The sequence below is a fragment of the Poecilia latipinna genome, unplaced genomic scaffold, assembly GCF_001443285.1.
Source record: "Poecilia latipinna isolate Pla-1442-1.1 unplaced genomic scaffold, P_latipinna-1.0 Scaffold92, whole genome shotgun sequence".
Classification (NCBI taxonomy): domain Eukaryota; kingdom Metazoa; phylum Chordata; class Actinopteri; order Cyprinodontiformes; family Poeciliidae; genus Poecilia; species Poecilia latipinna.
In genome coordinates, this window is record NW_015112708.1 from 392639 (window position 1) to 414344 (window position 21706).

General features: G+C 40.1%; 1 protein-coding gene across 9 annotated transcripts in view; it reads right to left on the reverse strand.

The window, feature by feature from the left end:
* Positions 1–21706, reverse strand: part of LOC106941466 (non-muscle caldesmon-like) — a 123005-nt gene that overhangs the window by 20555 nt on the left and 80744 nt on the right. For 8 of the 9 annotated variants that reach the window (XR_001423373.1, XM_015024529.1, XM_015024561.1 and 5 more), the window contains exon 2: positions 6579–6664. Coding sequence is in view for 8 of the 9 variants with exons in the window: in XM_015024529.1 (XP_014880015.1) it covers positions 6579–6655 (77 nt within the window). In the remaining variant the exon portion in view is untranslated. Of the gene's footprint in view, positions 1–6578; positions 6665–8258; positions 8377–21706 lie in introns of those variants that run through there. The other variant, XM_015024522.1, reaches the window with a different exon arrangement.

The window sequence follows — 21706 nt, forward strand, 5'->3', positions numbered from 1 at the left end:
GAAATATGAGGTGGGAGCAGAGGACAAGAGAGAGCAAGCAAAACGGGGAGCAGGGACAAAAAGGAGAAGCGGGAAATGAAAAACGGGAAGGAAAGGGTGTGCACAATAATGGAAAAAGGAGTAATCTGCAGATTTTATCACGGCCAACTTTTCCTGTACAAAATGATGTGCAGCCACGGTTAGAAGCTGCTGCTAAGTGCGTTTGCCGGTGTATACCCTTCAACAGATGTCTGTTTCTAGGGAAACCAAACACAGAATGTAAAGGAAACAACATTCGAAACCACAAGGTGACATCTTACATATTTATAGCGAGAAGTATTCACACCTCTTGAACTTCCCTACATTTTGTCAACGTTACAGCCGCGTTCTGTGAGTGGAACTTTTATGCTTTTATGATGTGTCAACACTTTGCAGCGCGATATTGTTACGTGGCAGGAAAAATGATTTTATTTCCCTTCCGCTCCACAAATATGCACAACTTTATGTTCACGTGAAATCCTAAAAAAAAAAAAAAAAAATAGACTAAGCTTTTTCTAACATAACAAAAAAGTTCAAGACACAGCAGTTTGACATGAGTTTACAGCTGAAAATATAAGGCAATACAGCATAGGTCTGAGTGAGCTTTAAAAAAAAAAAATCAACCGTCTGCAGACATAGCATCGCCATCAGTGAGCTTATTAGGGAGAAAAATGTCCAAATATTATCATTACAAGAAAATATCCCAGAAATGTCAGTGAAAATAATTTGTGAAATGCCCATGGGAAAGGGGTTCTTAAAGCCTCCGTGGCAACAGTGGGACAGAGCGATGCGAGGGAGGAAAGTGAAAAGAGAAAGGCTGCAGGGACGAGCGGGGTAGAGGAATTAAGGATGGTAGAGAGGTTGGGGGGGAGTGAAGGGCGGGGGCTTGGACTGGGCTGTCAGAAATGCTGACCCATTCCCACGCTGGTCTCCCTGGATCATTTCCCTTCCTACTGCCGGTCCACAGTCCACTCTCCCTGCGTCCCTCCAAGGATACACAACGTTAGCTGATACAAAGTCCCACCCAAACGCATTTATTCCTACTCGCAGATAAACGTCGCACGCGAGTGTTAAAAAGCAAGGTATCAACCTCTCCGTCCATGTCCATCCGTGTCCCTGTCAGAAGTCGAAGGTTTACGAAGCACGATCGGGTCATGTTTGGAGTGGTGTTCAGCCAGGGTGGGGACTGTTTGACATGGCTCATTCACAGGGGATGGGTGTTATTTCCTCAGCACTTCCTGGTCTCTCGAGGGGAGTGTCAGGAGAGGCGTAAAGAATGAAGAGGAAAGGGTAGGAGTAGGTCAGCAGAAAGAAAGCTGCATCCGAATGGAGAGAAGATGAAGGAATAGTTCAGCGTTTTCTCATTTCAGACGCGTGATCATTGAGACGCTTCACTAAAACTGTCTTGAGACAAGCTGCCTCATATTGCTAGAAAATGACTTTTCAAAATGAAAAATGCTTGCTTATTGGAGTACGTTTTGGTCCCCCCTCCCCTTCAACGCATTGTTCTTCAGCAGAATTATGAGCAACTGTGCTCCCTTGAATTTGAAGCAATCCAACATGTGGATTTCATCAGGGTGCGTCTCTGTTAACACATTGTAGGACTCATGGTAACCCTAGTCTTTAATTCTCAAAAAAAAAAATAAATAAAAATAAAATAAAATAATTGTGGGTATTCTAAACCATTAGAAGGAAGATTTATCAGAGTATGACTATCCGCCACTCTTCTCCAGTACAAGTTTGCACATCCTTCAGAATTTCAAACAGATGTTAGGTTTTTGAAGACCTAACATCTGGATGTTAGGTCTTTGAAGACCTTTGAAGACCTTTGAAGACCTAACATCTGGACTGTGGCAACAAGACATTACTGGACGTTTGATCATCATTAAACCTTTTCTCTATTTTCATGTAAAAATTTTCCAGAAAGTTTCAATCTACTCTTCCTTTTAGCCTAGCATAAAGCTACCAGCTAGCTTTGTTTTAGCTTGAAATGTCTGAAAATTAAGCTGATGTTGACAAACATCATTACAAAAACTAAAACAGATTTTATAAATAAGATATAGCATCTTATCCAACATTTGTTGAAAATCAATTATTTTTACTTTTAGCAGAACATGTGCCACTATTTTGTAGCACAGAACTCAACCAGGTTAAACGCAAATAGCTAGCTAATGAAAAGCTAATATTTTTTCTTTGCTAATGCAAAGGAAAATAAATTCAAGACAACACCAGAAAAGCTTGAGAAACAATGACTACTTTCATATGCTATAAGTCAGAAAATTCTGCAAAGATAGATGATTAGCTGACTTGTTAGCACAAAGCTAACAGGTAGCTTTGCTAGCTAAACATGTTGAAAAATGAAAAACAAGTAGTTTTGTGGTTTTCACCAATTTTTTTTGTTAAAAACAGGTTTAACGTGTATGTTAAACCTGTAACATGCAAATGTTACAGCAGAATATGTAATCAGAAAATGAACAGCTTTATTAAAAAAATTATACATCTAAACACATCACATAGTAGCTGTCTGAACAGCAAAGTTAAAATTCTACCAGACTCCAGAAAAGCTTGTACACTTAAATTGACGATTATTAACTTTTTATTGACACGCGTATGCTTCTACACAAAGAAAGATCAGTTTCAGTCAAAGCTGCATGGTTTCAGAATCGAATGAGAAAATTCCATGTCTATGAGCTCTTTGGAGACATTCCTGTGCGAGTGTTTCTCGCTGAAGGGAAACATACTCCGGCACTGATGAGTAACATTGATTGGGGAATTGAAGAACACGAGCGTGTGAGAAAGCTTTGAGGAATAATATGCGGACGTCTGTGGCTTTATTGAATAAACCTGAGAAGTAAATGAAAGCCCTCCGTGCACCTCTGTCTCAGCAACGACTTCCATACGACCAACGGAGGCTGATGCGAAACAGAACAGGGAAGACTTGGCTGCCTGTCTTCCACGCCATACATAACCAAACATGGATTCAACATAAAAAATAAAAAAAAATCTTGAACGCAGCTTGTCAAGCTTTCATCACCTCTGGAGGTGAAACACGCAGAGTGAAAACCTACTCCACGCAGGAACTCGCCCCACACAAAGCACAACATGATCGAGTGCAGCATGCAAACACCCACTGACCACACTACCACTCACACTCTACCGCACAGACAATAGCAGAGACCAAGCATGTAGTAAATGGAGAGCTGGCCAGTAAACACATAATAGCCAGGAATTTAGCATCCCTACAGGCCCCACATTCTTCCTCAAAGAAACTCAGAGCTGAAATGCCTCCCTACTGATTTGTTTTTACCTTTTGTCATCATCAAACCAATTTTATTCCAAATGGTACCAATTCCCTGAGTAAATAGAAAAGAAAATACAGTTTTCAAATAATTATTTAATTTATTTCAGGTGGAAAAAAAGATAATAACTGTTTGTGCCATCCTTCAGAGAAACAACTGGCATCTAGGGTTTGGAAAGACTGGCAGTGGCCGTTTAGATCTCTGAGGAGAAACTCTACCTTTTAATCTTCCAGAATAAAATGCCTGTTCAAGTTTCTGCTACAGCACCTCAATCGGATAAAAATCCGGCCTTCCACCGTTTGTGGTTCTTTGAAAGTGTGTAATTTCATGCCAAATGCAACGGGGACACACACTTTCCAAAATGTTTTGCTTCTGTCTAGTCAGTTCATTCAAGATGTCATCGAAAGTCTTGGAGCTCATCAAGATCAAGATAAAGATCAAGATGAGGGTTTACATTCTTTTTTTTTTTTGTTTTCAGGTGCGGTTATCGCCCTGCATGTCTACCCACAAACACCGATCCGATCTTGCTCTCGACGTCGTACTTGGTTCTGTTTTGACCTCCTGAATGAGTCCCTTGATGTGCTCTGGGAATAATTTAGGCAGCCTAGCATCTCCTTGGATGGTTCGTCACTCGTCCATTTTTTCCCCTATTCTTGCCTCCTGCTGTGGTTTATTTCAGCCATAAAGCCTTAAAATAAAATGCTTTCTAACGCTTTCCAGACATGCAATAGATGTCAATATCCATTTCTTACCTGCTCATGAATTCTTTAAATTGGGACCTGATGAGCTGCTTTTTGGCATCTTTTCTCCTACCTCATGTTGTCATATAATTTCCCGATTCCCTGATCTAACAGGGATAGCCTTAGCGTGTGGCTAAATTTCCACACAGGGCGAGGTTAAGTACAGCTTTTTTCCACCTCTTAATAAAAGAAATCATTTGATAACTGCATTTTTGTTAACACTGTGGAATAATAAGATTAGTTTGATGATCCAAGACAAATCTGCTGAACTAAGTAAGAGGGAAATACTTTACAACAACACTATAAATATGGCTTGCTTTAATGTATTGTCAGAAAAAACACCAACAAGAGATCTGTGTTGCCTGATACATAAAATCATGGACAAAGTATAAATGAATTCCCAAAAAGCTTCAACGTTTTCTCACAGTTGACCCTTTTGATCTCTTCCGTTGCCTTTTCTTTTAGTCTGCTTTTCTGTCCAACTCCATCTCCTCTATAAACATAAACACTTGAAAAATGTATAAATAATTCTAAGCAGTGGACTGTGAGAAGGGGGGCAGGGAGATGTGAAACCATTAAGCTTCACTTAAATCAGCTATTAAGAGTGCATCTGAGGAAATGAGGCATGAAAGTCTAAGAGGTGGAAATTAAAAGAGGCCCTCAAGACATTACTTCTGCATAACAGACAAAAAGTGGTTGTAGAGATCTTGAATCTAAAAACCTATAATTGAATGAGGAGTGCTATCCTCGCCATCGTTTTCGGCTTCCAGAGCGATCCCCACTTACCTTCGCCGAGGAAAACCAAACACAAGCGCACCGTGTCTCTAGAAAATCCAATATCAACATAGTTTGATTCAGACATATTTTATCCTCTTATGCAACAACTAAATTAGCAATTGCTGATAGAGGTTAAAACACCTGGCTTTTATACACAGCTGTCCAAATGAAAACAGGCAGAAAACCAAGTGCAGAAGCCTTGACGACTGTAATCATACATAAGAAGCCCATCTTACCGCGACGACATGCTTTCCCAGGATAATTTGTTTGATATCTGATTGCTAAAGTTTACAAGCGCTCAAGTCATTTTTAAAAAGTAATTTAAAATAGTAGGACATCACTCTGTCCATGTTGGTAGGCAGAAAGTTAACTGACACTTTTTTTTAAGAACCTCAAAGGTTGCATGAAACAGACTTTTCCATCCACAGAAAGATTTTTAAAACCTAAATATGAAAAATTAGGTTATCAGATAATTGGCACAGTGTTAGCAACTAGCATGTCAGCAATGCAGTATTTAGTCTCTGTGGAGAACTAAAAGTGTTGATCACGTGTTTTCGTTTAAGTGAAGTCCATCATAAAGGCCATATCTAGTTGTTGTTTAAATTCACAGCATTGTTTTGCACCGGATATAAGCTTGACATCCTTTAATCTACACTTGTGACTCTTATTTTGAAGCAATAGAGGAAGTAGTTCTTTTGCAGACTTAAACGGCCAAAGACCATTATTAAAGCAGTAAAGCAGCCTTGGTCACATTTAAATTTAGTTTTAAAAATTTAGCCCTAAATTCAAAGCAATACCAAAACATTACATTTTATCAGGTGCAAAGCAGATTTAATCTTAACACCAATTTGAAATGACTGTGCCTTACATGTTACCTCAAGTGTACTGCAGATTTTCCTTTGCACATAAACAATTTCACCTTGAGCAGCTGGCCTCACTCTTTACTAAAAAAAAACAACTCGCATATTCATAATGTCTCAGAACGAATTTTCAGAGAAAAACCATCTAAGCGTTCTGCAGAGTTCAACCCGGTGTCACTTTGTTTTCCATAAGTGATGCTGGTTCTAATATAAAGGCTTCTAAGCAGCAAGTGACCTTGGATGGTTATCTGCATCCAAATCAGACTCTTCCTTAGCTCTAAAGATGAAGAGGGCTTTTAGAAAACTAAAAAAAAAAAAAAAAAGTGAGTCTAAACGCTTTCTTGTCGCACTCTGTATAAAACCCTCGCAATAAAAAACGCCTTTTAACTATCGTTTTGATTAGTCCACTTTAGCGGGTTGCGGCTGAATCAATTTGCAGAAGCCAACTTTAGTTTAATCAGTTTCTTCCACTAAATAAAAGAGGGTTCAAAAGGCCATAGTATCTGGGAGAGAAAATTGGAAACAGGGAGGCAGGGCACGATTGAACATTAAAGGTCATCACAGAGCGTATCAGATTTCTTATCAAGCCTTTCTTCTTCCTGTCTGCTTTAGGGAAAGCCAATATCTGCTGAGTGATGTTTTTAAAAGACCCGGCTCCTGGCTAACGTCCTCCCCTAACTTGGCGTGAGCATCAGAGGTGGTGTGCAGAGAATTAACAACCAGGGAATCGTCGCACAAAAGAAACTGCTTCCACATCCATTAAAAAAAAAAAAAAATCCTTAGCAGCAGATTCACCTCTGAGGCGCAGGTGTTCTTTAAGCCCACGGAGAAACGCCTGAATAAAAATACATATATTAAAAGAGACAACCCGGGACGCGTCTCACCGTTCAGCCTCCAGGCGCATCTCCTCCCGCTTCTGCCTCCTCAGCTCCCGGCGCCGCTCAAAGTCCATGTCCTCCATGATGGTGCTCTGCGGAGACATCATCAAACACAGATATGTTCATTTGCTCGCTTTCTGGCCAGGAAGCAGGATGGAAAAGCATTCATTTACAGCTCTGACCTCATTTATTGGCACCACTGGAAAAAGAAAAAAGACGTAAAAAAAACCCTCAACAGCAGGGGGCCACAGCTCCAGTCAGTGTCCCGTATGTTTTGGACGTGGTTCTGCTCCAACTATTGTTCTATTGCAGTTACCCATGTAAAAAAAATGCCTGATTGTTGTTATGGAAACTTAGAAAAAAAGATTGTAGATATCACCATGCCTGTTGCATTAAGCAATAAATCAATTAATCACATGATGAATTTAAAAAAGTTCAATAATTTCCATTTTTATCATTTTTCTCTCACTTTCTTCCAAAAACTGGATGACAAAACTTCAGTCTCACATCGGTCTCATGTTTGTACAGCAACAATTCTGCTTACAAATTCTTCATAATTTATTTGTCATTTCGGTTGTTTTCTTTATTTATTTTGGATATTTAAAATGTATTAAACATTCATTAAAATTAACATTTTATTGACCTCTAAGAACGTTTTCTTGCATCATTATGCCATTACATTTATTTGAGTAGAAAGTAGTCTCAAAACAACATCATTGATTATCACAATCATTTCACAAGTTATAATCCAGCTAAATTTATTATTGTGACAGGCCGTGGGATTGCATGTATTTTCTTGTAGCTATTTCCTGACTTAAAAAGATCAACAATAACTTCATATATGCAGCACCATTAAAGACAAAAACTACAAACGCTTAAAAAAACTAATTAAATGCACAAAAATAGAAGCAAAGACACATTTTAAAATATGTTTTTAGTTGGTCTTTAAAGGAAGCCACCGAGTCCGCTAGACGCTAAGTCAAATTAGCATGTTTGCTATGCTAAGTTCATTTAAAGGGAAAAGAGAAGGAATCCATTAACAGCAATGCATTACTAAAATAAAATATGGATATTTTACATTTATTTTAAAGGCTTTTTACACGCATTTGCCAGAGTTGTTTTCAATTCAGCCCAGATAGTGCTTCCATTTCATGTTTAAATACTACACTGGACTTAAACAGCACGATGTGCAACTTTAATTGCTACCTCTCTCAATGGGGTTATAATTTTGCACACACAGCTCTCATTAGTCGTCAGCAAGCTGAGGAGCTAACCTAAAAAAAAGGAAGAAAAAAAAAAGCATACAACTGAGCACAAAAACAAGGGAGATGGAGAGAGAGAGAGAGAGAGAGAGAGAGAGAAGATGAAGCCGAGACAGGATGTTAACATCATCAGTTTGGAGTAAAGCTAAAGAAAGAAAAAAAAAAAAAAACTGACTTGGTACACGACTGGCTGTGAGTCCTGAGACCACCCAGGAGCCATTGAGCTTTCCATAATATCTATGATTCTTATGAAAAGACTAACTGGAATGGAGCAAACTATAACCGGCGGGCTACATGTAGGCTGCGGCTTAACACCAATTTTAATAATGTGTAGCAAAAAAAAAATAAAAAAAAAATAAATCCCAACGGTGCTGAGAATAAGATTCTTAAAACAGACTTAAGCCATGAAGGAGCTGCATCATACCTTGAATTAGCCTCCAACGTCTTTTGTTTTTGCCCCTCACACCATACCAGTAACTTGTTTGTCCGAGCAAAAATGCAAAGCGACAATGTCTCGCAAAGCTGGAATCATTTGACAGAAAAAAGCAAATGCCTGCTTGTTCCTCCTTCCCTCCTAGTTGTCCCCTCCCTCTTTCTGTCCTCCCGTCTCTGCTCCAAAACTTTTTCCCGTGTTGTTTACAGACGTGTCAGAGCTTGGCTAAACTTTGTTTTCCTTCTCAGCTTCCTGTATGCTGCGAGTTATGCCTCCATATCTTCCCATTTGTGGTCCCACATTAGACATTGCCACCTAGGTATATATGCAAACAGGCACGTAGGAGAGGCGTTATAGACTTTGTGCTTGCACATACTAATGACCAGAAACAGATGCATGCATGTGAAAAGCACCTGCAGACTCTCGCCCACCTCACCCCCCGTATTGCATCGTCAACCCTATTTACGCGAGCCTGTAGAGTAAACAAAAACCTTGCCTCCGTACGGCTTTACCCTAGTCTTAAGAGACGCAATAAATAGAGCGACGAGTCTATGTTTAGCTCTGCATTTGGAGTTATTTGTGAAAACGATGAGGGTAGGAAACGGCCAGTCACACCACCGTAATCAAGAGACTAGATGAGAACAACAACCACCAAACCTGACAGGACCTCGCCGTCCTCATCGCACGCTTACCATAAACCGCCAAACGGCCAGAGAGGGAGAACGTATTAGCAATGCGAGCACGCAAAAAATATAAATTTGGGCTTATTATTACACATAATGTTTGATTTATGCAACTGAGGTGCAAGCCTGTTTGCTCAATGTGCACAGTTTTAAAAAATGACTTAAAGACCTGTCATTTATCAACAGATGGACGCAACAAATACATTGTAAGTTGATTTGAGATTCATGTTGTAAAGTATTATCGAGTAATAAACAAGGGGAGAGGGAATAAAACCATTTAAAAAACTTTTTATCGTTATAATATATGTATTGTTCCTAATTATTGCAGCTATTAACTTTGGGTTAGCTCCATTTTCTTCCCCATAGAAAGTTCACCTGGCTCAGTGCTACCAAAAGTCACCATTCAGTGTAATTAGCTGGGCTTTATTGCATGACCAACCGAATTTGACTAACTCCAAGTAATATGATCTGAACATTGAATATGGCGATGTGATTGGATTGTACTGAATTTGCTATAAAATAGAGCGATAAAATGAACTGTTATTAAAATGCAATGCATACGACTGTCCCTTTGAGGAATCACCTGAGTCCCCAGAGAAAGGGTCTTTACTGCAACCAAGAGGTGTAACTGTTGTGTGCATCGCTGAAGGGACCACCCACACATTGCAAAAAGTTAAAGGCATAAAGTCGAGGCAGCCAGAGTAAACATTTTGTCACATTTTGAACCTGCCCATGCCTGTCAGCTGTAAAACATCTCCCTTCTCCATCTTTGTCCGCCATCTATCCACTCCTCGCCTCTCCTTTCACCCTGTCTGCCTTCTCTATCTTACTATGAATAATGGCTTTTTTACCAGTCAAACTACTAGCCGTCGAGACCGCCAGACCCTGGCACATAACCCACCGTCTAAGTGGCAGTCTCTTGAAAGCCCTTAAGACCCAAGCTGATACGATCCTCACATTCACTAGGATTACACATCATGACTCCACACACCGAAAGTCTTGAGTTGAAACAATAGAACATTGTTACTCGAATGAGGCACCACCAGAGAAAAGGGAAGAGGTTGGATTGGGAAAGAAAAAATGGCTTCGGGTTCTGTGGAAATGCTCCCAAGATTGGATAACTTCTATCACAAGAGAGGACTTGCTATTCTCTTGCAATCTCTTCACAAACACATTAATCTTCAAGGTAGAGTCATGAAGTTATGTGAGGAATGTTATTTCACCTTTGATTCTAACAGACGGACTTTAAAGAGACTCCATATTTCTTATTTCACATGCCAGTTCAACAAAGCTCCTCTTCTTTGTGTGTGCAGGGGTTTACGCTGAGACGAACTGGATGAGCAAAAACCAGCATTACGCCTAGTTATGGATTTTCCAGCTGTGCGGTTAGTTAATAAAAGGAACAAAGGTGACAAAGTGCATCAACAAGTCAGTGCTAAACCAACGTAATATTTTTTTAATTGCATTAAAGAGTGTTTTCACACCCGATAGTCTCATAGACCCAGTTCTATGTTAGAAATTGCAACATTTCTAATATTTTCAGCTGGTGTGGTTCACTTTCATACTGCATTGTGCCAAATGATTCAAACTAATTGAAAAATCTGCCCCTTTCCCCCCTCAATAAAGCTCCTCTTCTTTGTGTGTGCAGGCCCTGTTTTGGTTGAGTAAAACAGGGCCTGCACAGTAGAGGCGCTTGTAGAGGCCTGTAGAGGAGCAGCACCAAGAACTACTGAAGGAAACAACAAGCAAACCTCCAAAGACGACAGGAAGACAACTTCCTTCTTCACAAAGCACAAAAATGGAGCACAATCACAATTGAGCAGTTGTAGGATTTCTCGTTTGTCCTGCTAGCGTTAAACTCTTGCCTTTGTTTTGGTTCCATTGACCCAGAATGCCCTGCGCTATAGTTTGCTTCCTGCTTTTGGAGCGGTCTCTGGTTCACTTGGCATTCACATATGAATGCCAAGTGAATCCAAACTGAGATAGAGTTCACTTTAATTGAACCAAAACATAGGTTTTTAAGCGGGCCAGAGTTCCCTTTTTTGGTAGAATCAGAGTTCAGTAAGTCATTCACACCTCCCCAAACAAACCAGACTGCTGCTTGACTAAAGTGGACTAAACAGGACTGGTGTGAATGCACCCCATCATGCTGACAGGATAAACATTCAGACAGTATTTTTACTTTAAGGTGGATTATTCTACAGGGGTGCAGCTAAGTACTTTCTGAGGTTTATGCAGACACATTAGGCAAGTGAGGAAAGAAAAGCTTTGGATGTTGTTCTGAGTTCCTTGGTGACCCCTCTTGGGTTACCTCTTTTGGAGACTCTCTGGAATTTAAACTATAGAAACAATGATTGAAATTTCAGTTCAAATTGGAGTTCCACTGTAGGAAAGCAAGAGTGCACTAATTACTAAAGTTAAATCTACAGCCCTTCAAGAGAAAATGACCAAAGTATACATACATTAAAAAAAGGCCTAAGTGGAAGAGCAGGGGCAGGTGATCTTTCTCATTTCAAGCTGAGAAAGTGTATTTCAGGAAAGAAAGAATGATCATTTTATGGTTATTTTATCACACAGATAAAGCCTTGGCAGTAAAATAAAGAAGGCGAGGCGTAATGAGAGGAAGACACTTCATGCCGGTAGGTAGTGCGCTCTAACAGCTGTTTTGGCCGAGGCTCCGGGGACAGTTTGAGTTGGGTAAATGTATCATTTCTTGTAGAGGTAAGGAGTCTCCTGAGAGTAGTCTCAGAGCTGTTAAAACAAGTGTAAGGGGGTTTATATATTATAATGCGAAAAGTCAATTTTTTTTTTTTCCAAAGTAAAATATTTTAATTGATAAGTCTCCCACCAGCCTTTGGGCCACAAATTCATGAGGCCACTCTAAATACAATCTGAAGCAACACTAATATACTCAGTATGTGTACATTCACACTTTATTAACTTATATTGTATTTTTTTTTTCAAAAGAGAGACTATTTCTTCATCAACACCTTAAATGATTCAAATTCAAGACACAGTCCTACACTTTTTTCTTTCTAATTTGTTGTTTGTGTTAGCTTGCTAGGTTTAGACTGCCTAATGGGTTTAAGCTGTTTTAGCTATTCACAGACAGCTAATGCCATTTACTTACTTCATTATAAAACTGTTATTTCTGTACTTTGTCTAAATTTCATTTTAAAAATGTATCACACCGTGTGACTTTCAATTATTTTGTAATATCAAGCTCTACTTTTAGTCCAACAACTCAGATTCCTATCTACATTATGTTAGCTTGAAATCCTTGTCAGTTTAAGTTTATCATAGCAACCATGCTAATTTATTAGAAAAATGTAGATGTAATTTTTTTTCTTTATCATAAAACTGAATGTTTTACCTTAATTTACACTCGTCACATGTTGTGAATTGCTGCGTTGTGGTTTAATCATTATGTCAAGTAGGCCAATAACTTTTTGTTTCAACACTCCAACCCACTGAGCTACATTCACAATCACTTTGTGTTGGGTTTTAAAATCTTTTTGTGTCAAAACTCTACTGCCTTTGCTCAGAGTTTAATTCTAACTTTCCCACACACACTTCTCTTACTGTCCTTCCTGCTTCGACCACAACGCCACAGCTAAACCAACAGCTGCACACTCTGCATAGCTAAAATATGAAGAGAGGCGGGGATGGTTGGCTATGAATTAACTCGAGTGCTCAGCTTAATTTACAGGGTTTAAGCCTTCGCTGGAGCCAAACTTCTTTCTTGATTTGTCATAGCGAATGTCAACCACAAACCTTTGCTCCCAACGCCAGGATCCTCAGCTGCAACCGTACTTTGTATGCAACATATGAGGTGGCCAACTGCATCAGCGCTCAGCTTGGCCTCACTGCCATCTGCTTTCCGCATACATTCGCTCTTCTTCCAAAACAAATTTCAGAAGCTTCAGCTGAAATGGGGAAAATTTTCACCAAGCGTGAGCCTACGGCATTTACAGGCAAACCTGAGAGGGTAATGCCAACGCAAAGTGAAATGCAACCATGAACGCCCGAGGCGAATTGTCATCAGGATCTAGTGATTAAAACGCAATTCTCCATTAAATCTTTCTTCGGTTTCCTCTGTGCCGACTTAAGCTGATACAAAAAAAGATCAACCAGCAAAGGAAAACTTCACATCAAGATGAGGAAAAAGACCTGAAGGTTAAAAATGTCAAGTTTCCATTTGGTGAGGAAAAAGGAGACTCCTGCATTCCCAGACAATGGTTCACATTCCATAGCACCTCTCTGTGCCATGTGAATCATATGTGCTGAGACAGGCGGATTGAGGTTTATCTTCTCACACACACACAGCCAAGAGAGTCTCAATGGAATACCGCGGAGGCTTTATACGCTGGACAAAACTAGCTGGGGTTAAATTCAACACTCAATCAGTGGCCTAGAAGACAAACGGCACCACGATCCTAACAATAATGTGGACAAGTTAGGAAAAATTAGCTGATCTGATGTTCAAATGTTGGGTTTGTTTGCACTGATCTGCTCTAAGCCAGATTGGGTTTCCAGTTTTATCATGTTTTGTTGTACAGACCTTCCAACCATGGCCCAAAACATTAAGACAAATTATGGTTAAAATTACGCAAAGTGAGGTCCTACACACTGGAAATATCCTTAAAAGGACCATGAAAATCAGCTGTTCCTATTCTGGCGCCATCTTACTTTCCCAAAGCGAACTCTTTGATAAAACTGATGTTATGAGGAATATTTCTGCCAATTATCTGTCAAGTTAAGGAATTCTTCTTGGATGGAAATTTGTAGTTGCATACCTTCTTAAGCACTGCCTTGATTGAAACAGATTATTATTATGTAGCACTTTAATCCTGTATTTAAGTGCGGGAAATAATTCAACTTCACTTTACATGCTATAATCTTCTGTATATTTAGATTGTGACTCACTTTTTTTTTTCTTTTTTGGAATATTTTTTCCTCTGCTCTTCAGTTTTTGTGTTCAGAGACATCATGATTCCATTTCTTTTGGAGACAGCTGAAAGAAACTTATTTACTTTTTCACATTTAGCCGCAATAAAACCACAAGCAATGCAGTTTACTGGAATTTTACGTCAACGACTGGTACAAAGTAGTGCATATTTGGGAAGTGGGAGGAAATGGACACAGTTTTAAAAGTTATCAATATAAAAAAGTGTGGAATCTGAAGACATGGTCTGATGACAAAGGCCCTAAATATACTCAGTATGCAGAGCTACAATGCAATGATTAATGCAATGAAATCACAGTTGTCATTGCAATACCCATATATCCCAGACTGTAGTTATGATAGACTGCTTGGATTCAATAATTCTTAGAATTATAGCTTTGTGGCATTTATTGCAATGATGCTAAAAGTTTTTCAAAGCTAGCCAAAGTATTTTTTCTTTTTTTTTAAATGAAAATCATCATTGTTTACATTCAGAACACAAACATTACTAAAAAATTAAAAGCTAGCCATTATCAAATAGCATAGTCACATTAATTAGTGAATTTAAACAGCACGCATTTATGGCTGAGATACGAACGTTCACAAAGAGTAGTGGGGGCAATAATGAAGGGAAAAAAACAACCTAAAGGAAAATGCAGATTAACTGTATTAAATCATTGGGTAGCTGATATTTATATCCAAGAATATTCATGTGTTTAAAAGTCCCAGTCAAAGCGTAGACCTAAATCTAATTGTGGTAAAACTAAAAGCCTCCCCACAGCATGATGCATCCTTTACACTAAGGAGTGTGTGCGTTTAGGTTTATGTTTGGTGTCAGTTTTCAGATGGACCTAATTTACAAATCTGGTAACTTCCAATTTTCCAAGTTTTATTTTATGCTGAATTTGTGTTGGTTTATTACATAAAATCCCATAAAAATTTGGGGTAAAACTATGACAATGTTAGCGATATAAATACTATCATAAGCACTTTTGTTATTGTGTTCCTAAGCACCACGCCTAAAGCTGTCACTCTTAAACTGCAATAAAATTCACTATTGCACCATATTCATCATCTGAATCTCAGAGTAGCTTCTTTATTTAAACTACTCACAGTATCACCTCTTAACTAGATTAAAATGCAAAAAAAAAAAGAAAAAAAAAGACGCTTTTTAAAACTAAAGCCAACTCTAAAACCTTATTTAAACATCTCCAAAGTTTGCCACCGACCCAAAATGATAAATTCCTATTTGTCAGCTGCTGATCCGATTCTCCAAATAAAGTGACTGTCCGAGAGCAGACAATGTAGCCGCTGGCTGGAAAAAGCAGGTTATGAAACGCTGCCTCACTTTTAAGTGCTGGTTTTAAGAGGGACATTTGCATTAGGAGTTGGATTCCTTCGGTCCAAATCATAAATAATCACGCGAAGAGGAAAGTTCTCCGTAGAAGAGAAACAAAATGCAATCCAATCTCCTTCTAGTGTTTGACTTTTAAAGGGTTTGTGTCCCTTTTAAAAAGTGCAGTTTCAGATGCTACACCCACAATCAGGCTAAATTGGAGTAAGAGCATTCCAAAAAGAACAGATCCCACACAAAATAGGGATGTTTGTACAGCATCAAAAGGCTACTGCTCACTGGCAGTGCTCCATATGACCAAATATGGAAGGAAAAAATGCTGCCTTTTCCCGTAACCAAACTGGGGAAAAAAGGAAAAAAAAGAAAAAAGAAAGGAGGGAAGGTTTTCTTGCATGCTGCATGCACAGCAAGATAGAGCTCTCACATTCACTACATAGTGGCCACAGCCTTGGCTTCCTCTCAAACACAGTGTGATTGATGGTGTTGTTGGACCCGCCGTGACACTTCTGTGTTTGGGCACGGTCGCGCACATGAACGCGAACACCTGCGCGACTCCGAGAGAAGCGCCAGAGAGGCACGCCGATCTTTTCACGTCGCTGACATTTCATTTTTTCTATATATATTTTTTCTTAAAACACACACTCCAAAGCTTTTCTTTCTCTCTCTCTCACACATATGAGCTCTCCACCCGAGTCTGTGCAGCCCCTCACATTCCTCTCAGTGAAAAAGCGGCCGTCTGCAACGCCACAGTCCTCTTCTTAAGTTGGAGACAGCTTGTTTATCGGACTCCCCCCAGCCCCCCGTTTAGTCTTTTCCCCTCCCTGGCCTCGCTATGTGACATCCTCTTGCAATAAAATAAATGTCTGTGTGGGCATGCCATTTTACAAGAAACTTGTCGAATTATCTGGAACTTTCTCTGTTTTGTTGTTTAAGCCAGCAGAAAACAAAAGTACACTGAGGCAGCACAGAGCCTGGCAACGTAGATGAAGAATACTGCGAAACTTTTGTATTAAACGAATCCGAAAAGACTAGCTGTTCAGGAAGAAACAATTTAAGCTAGTGTCCAGAAACACTTTAGAAGTGCGAAGGGGTTCCGACACACTTCTAAAGTGCTTCCAGACTTTTCCACACTCAATTTCCCAGAGTTCTTAGTTTATACGGACCATGCTAACTGGAGTTCACAGATCGGTTTTCAACGTTATTGTGCAAGCTTCATGAGGTTTGGACAAGTAGGAGCCACAGAAAGAAGGGAGAAGTCTGACAGGCTAATGTTAGCTTGTTAGCATGTTTTAGGGGAAAACAGACTTCTTTTAGCTGACCGTCATGCTAACTTTGCTAATTTCCGATGGCTGTTTGTTACAAATGATGGCACTACCAGAAACTCTTCCATCCAGCCAACTTCATCTTGACCGACGCCTCCACAACTTTCATGTGTGTCATACAAACTGAGGAAACTCTGCACTCTACTCTTTGGCGTCTTATTAAAACTACTTCATAGCGCCGTAGCTGTGTGATGCCACATTTTAGTGGTTTAAAACTGAGGTGTATTTTGAAAGCAGAAGCCAGCTCATGCCTGCTTGTAATAGTGATGCAACGATGCTGCCATGAGAAAGAGCTCCGACAGCTAGTCGCAAATAAGCTGGAGAAGTGAACTGAGGACAATGAGAGATAGAAAAGGGAAGAGAGGGGATTAGGAAACAAAGAAGTGAGGAAAGAGAGAATTAAAGACGGAGAGATGAGGTAAGAATAAAAGAATAAGGCAAAAAGACAAGAGGGAAGCTGGTGGGACAATGAAAAATAAACAGGACATAAGGAACGCGATGAAGACAAGGAAAGAAATAAAGACAGGAAGGAAGGACGCGGGAAGGAGGAAGAAAACAGGAAGAATGGAAGGACACAAGCTAGAAAGGACAAAAGGGAAGGAAGAAAAGAAGAACAAAAAACAAGGTATGAAAAAGGAACGAGATAAGCATGCAAGACATGGAAATAAAAAGGGAGGTAAAGGAAGAAAGGACAAAAAAAAGAGCAACTAAGGAAAAACAGAAGGAAAGGAGGGATTCAAGAAAGGCTAAAACAGGAACGTATGACAAGAATGGAAGAACAGAAGAAAGGAACGAAGGGAAGACAAGGTGGTAAAGAAGCAAAAGCACCAAGGAGAAAGTAAAGAATGAAAGAAACATATGATGGAGTGATGAAGGAGGGTCATCACATTCAGATAATAGGATAAACTCTGGGGTAAAAGTCTGGAAATAGAAACATTTTCCTCATACCGTTTTATTTCCATACTTATCCAGATCTGGAAAACCAGACTTTCCCAGCCTACAGAGGCACCGTTTCTACAGCAAGAGACCCACTCTGGAAACCGAACCTAGTCAAAGATAAAATTTTAAAAAAGGCCAGACATTTTAAGACGCACATTTAATGGTTTAATTTCCTCTTTCCTCTGAAACAAAAAACCCATGTTGGCACTTGTTGCGTCCCTGCTGTCACATCCCTTCTTCATGTCAATTTCCCGGAGAGCGGAAGCCTCGGCTCGCGCCTCCGGGACGGCCCGCGTTGACACCTGCCTTCCGTCAGAGTAAATGAGCCCCGGCCAGAAGTCTGCATCTGCACAACAGGACATCAATCTGCTACAAGTGAGCTGACCGAGGAGACCGGAGGAGCCAGAGTGCTGATATATGGCGAGTTTCACTGAAAGCTCTGCTACTGCTGACACCGTGGCCAGAGAACAGATCATCCAGCTGATGGCAATAAAGCAAAACTAAAGCGTAAGAGGGTGAAATCGGACTTTTTTCCCTTGTTGTCCGCCGCTAAAAAGAACCCCCAGAGGGGGATCTACAGCAGCCCCACCGCCTCTGGTTTATTGGCAATAACATGACAGGCTGGAATCATTAAGTGGAACATAAAAATGTATTTCTCATAAAGCTTGAGAGGTTCCTTATGCGTTTCCCTACAGGAGAAAGTGGAAACAAAATGGATCTGCTGAGCAACTCTGACACGCTTCCTATAAACGCCGCGTTCTGCTCGCGTTGGACAGGGAGGCGGCTCCCCCCGTCAGCCTGGAGAGAAATTACACTCCGGTGAGAAAGAAAAGAGAAAATCGGAAGGGCTGGGAGGGAGGGGGGGGAAAAAAAGTATTGTAAGCAGTGAAGTGATTTATGAGGCTGACTCAAACCCACACAAAGGCAGAATGTCTTCCTATCATACCTTACATGGAAACATGCATGAGGCTGCAATGCATGATGCAATGCCCCCAAACTGTGAGAGTCTGCTGAAAACATGACAGCTGAGTGAAGACCCTGACACAGTATTGCCTTTTTTGTGCATGCCCCTTTTTAAAAAGAAAGGAAAAAAAGACTTATTTAAAAATTACCCTGAAATGCCATAAATCCTCATCTTCCCTGCCTTGTTTTAGCACACGAGTAAATCACGCGGTAGAATGCCATTTTTTTCTTTTTTTTTTTTTTTTAGGTACTCTGCAAGCCTTTTCAAGGGTATTACATGACAAGATATTTTTCAAAATAAGGGCCTGCATTCCTGGAGAAAGATAGGAGGAGATTAAAGTGTGGGGTGGGTGGTGAGTGGGGTGCTGGACCATCAAGATGACCTGACCGAGAAGGCCTATTACTCACACTGGGTGAGGAACGGTGGAGCAAGTACACAGTTCCGTCTTGCTATGAAAATGGTTTTTATTTATGTGAAAAGCCTATTGTGCATGGAAACCTGATAGATTTGAGATCAAGACCCTTGCTCTAGTGAGAGACGGCGGTATTCATCCAAAACTGGATGCGAGTAAAGAGATTCGGGCCCAAGCTGCCACGTGGTGGATGTGCGCTGAAGGGTTGGGCGGCATCCAGTTTTAATTCCCTGCAGTCCCAACTCACATTACACCTCAGCATACAGGATTACCATTTGTCCACAGCTGCTTGTCATTTTGTCACATACATTTTAAACAGCTTTCAGACATTTATACGTTTCCATTTCTCTTCTTTCTAGATAGGAGAGCCAAATCACTTTTCATAAACGGAACAGTCCAACTTGTAAAAAGAAATGAGGCTAATAATATATTTGCCTTATCAGAGTTAAGCAGAGGAGTTTGCAAATTTTCCACTTAAGGACTAGAACCCAAAAATGTGCCATCAGTACACACTGCAGGGATGCATACTGCTCGTTTTGAATCAAAAGACAGGGCTGTCGTTTAGACTTTAAGAGCAGGAGCTCTGAAATATCAGTCAGCTCTGCTTCTGCTCGAATTTCCATGGTGTGGCCCACTGCCTCCATGGAACCACTGAGGAAGAAGTGGCTTGTTTGATTTTCACCACAAGAGGGGGCTTTCATCACAACACGCTTTCAAAGAAATAACCTGTCAACTGTGCGTCTGCCTTTTTTTAAATTTTAAATCTGACCTCTTGCCCTTAAGGCACATGTTTCTACTCAAAGCAAACTATCACCTTAAAAGCAGATAACTACATGCTGCCGCCGTCAAAAACTGACTTTTCTGTCTTGGCAGGCATTCTTCAACATCAGTGTTTCTGTCCGGCTGAGCCAGATTTCAGCCCAAACTGAGCCCTGTTTTGATGGAGGTTTCTTCCCGTTTATAGTGGTTGTTCCTCTCCACTGTCCCCTCGCAATGAACACAATCCCCTGGTTTCTACGTGTAGAAACCTTTGAGCTAATATGTCTAAATCTGCTTGAATGCCTCTGTTGTATATATTTTGGGCTAAGATATTAAAATTTAAATGGATCCCATACTTAAAACGACATCCAGTTGATATAAAAATTTGATACTTTGTGTGATCTGCTCAATATAATTCTACTTCAGCACATTTTCCTTTTAGCCTAATTACAGTTGTCTTCTTTAACAGCAGAAAGATTCCACACACACTTGTAAGATGTTGCATGATTTAAATCTCATCAAATTCAGTTTCTTTAATTAAAAATACAACATTTACCTGCACTACATATTTCTGTATCACCTTGATCAAGTGGAAGGTCTATTCCACCAACTTCAGCTTTAAGATAATTTACCAACAGTCATCAAATCTTCAACACTGCTCTAGAATCAGTGATTCTCTGAGTGGCAGTGAGCTCACTCCCTTCCTGTGAGGGGGAAAGAAAAAAAAAAAAAAAAAGAGGAAAAAGAAAAAACATTCCACTCTTCTCATACCGCTGATCCTTTCGAGGCTCGACAAGGCTGAACTTCACTCATCGTACACGCTTTCGTTTTCGTGCATGGCTGTGCTGACTGTTGTTATGAGAGCCAGCTTGGACACAAGCGGGTCTTCTGCCCCTGCTAAACCTCCCTCGAGGTGATACACTTAAGCCGGGGGTCTTAGGACCTGGAACAAGCTCTGCACAGGTGTACCGACGCTTTAAGCTACAGAGGACAGATTTCACACATCGCTGCCTCCTGCTGTGTGACGGCAGCGTGAAGCCACTAGACAGAGCCGATTCCTTTTTCTCTTTTTTTTCCTACACAGTTTTGCAAAAGTATCCAAGCATCTAACTTTTTTCACTTTTCAAGCTGCAGTGATACAACAGCGGTCCAGCGGTTTTTAATAGGGGCACCGACTGCAGTTTTCTGGCCAATCACCGATCTTTAAAAAACCCAGTCCGCTCATTCAGATTTTTGGCTGATATAGATTTATTTTTTTAATCTGGAAAGTCGCTAAATATAGCAACAAAGTCGCAATGCGGGCAGACTGTTAACCACTGACATGCAGAGGTGACCTGGTGTCAGTGGCAGATTTTCAGGCCTTTAAGGAAATTGGATCAATTTGTCGACTGATCGGTGAACCCTCAACTCTTATTATAAATATTGAGCACTACAATCTAAAATAATTCCAATGTAGCTCAGGTGGTGGCATCATCATGCTGTCAGTCGTGCCAAAGATTCAGGTTTTGAATGTAGACTTTGAATGGGCCATTTTGATTCTGGCATTAGAAAAATATATTTTATTCCAGTATTGTCATCCAACGAACTTTCCAGTCTCTGAAAACAAGATAATCCCAGAACATGATGCTGCCACCACCATGCTTCACCACACAGATGGCGCATACGGACGTTTTATGACTTGGTGTTTAGAATCGAGGCAATTAATTTTATTTTTGTGTAATTTGTTGCACTTTATTTCATTCAGGGTTATCAGAGTGAAGTACAATTAATGTCACATTGTATACAAAACATAAAATCTTAATAAAATACGTGACAATTTGAAAGTTCAGTAGTTTTGAAATCACTACTACACTGCAGAACTTTAGACGGTTCTGTTGTTTTTCCTTTCTAAATGCAGGGACTAAAGCATCGAGGAAAAAATAAACACTCCACCAAACAGAATCACGCATGTTGCATAATTGCATCAGGTGGAGTTTGCATGACTAATTACCCTGGTCTTAATATGTCCGTACGCAATGCATTATCTGTGTCATCTTAACACCTGCAACGCACTCTGCAGCT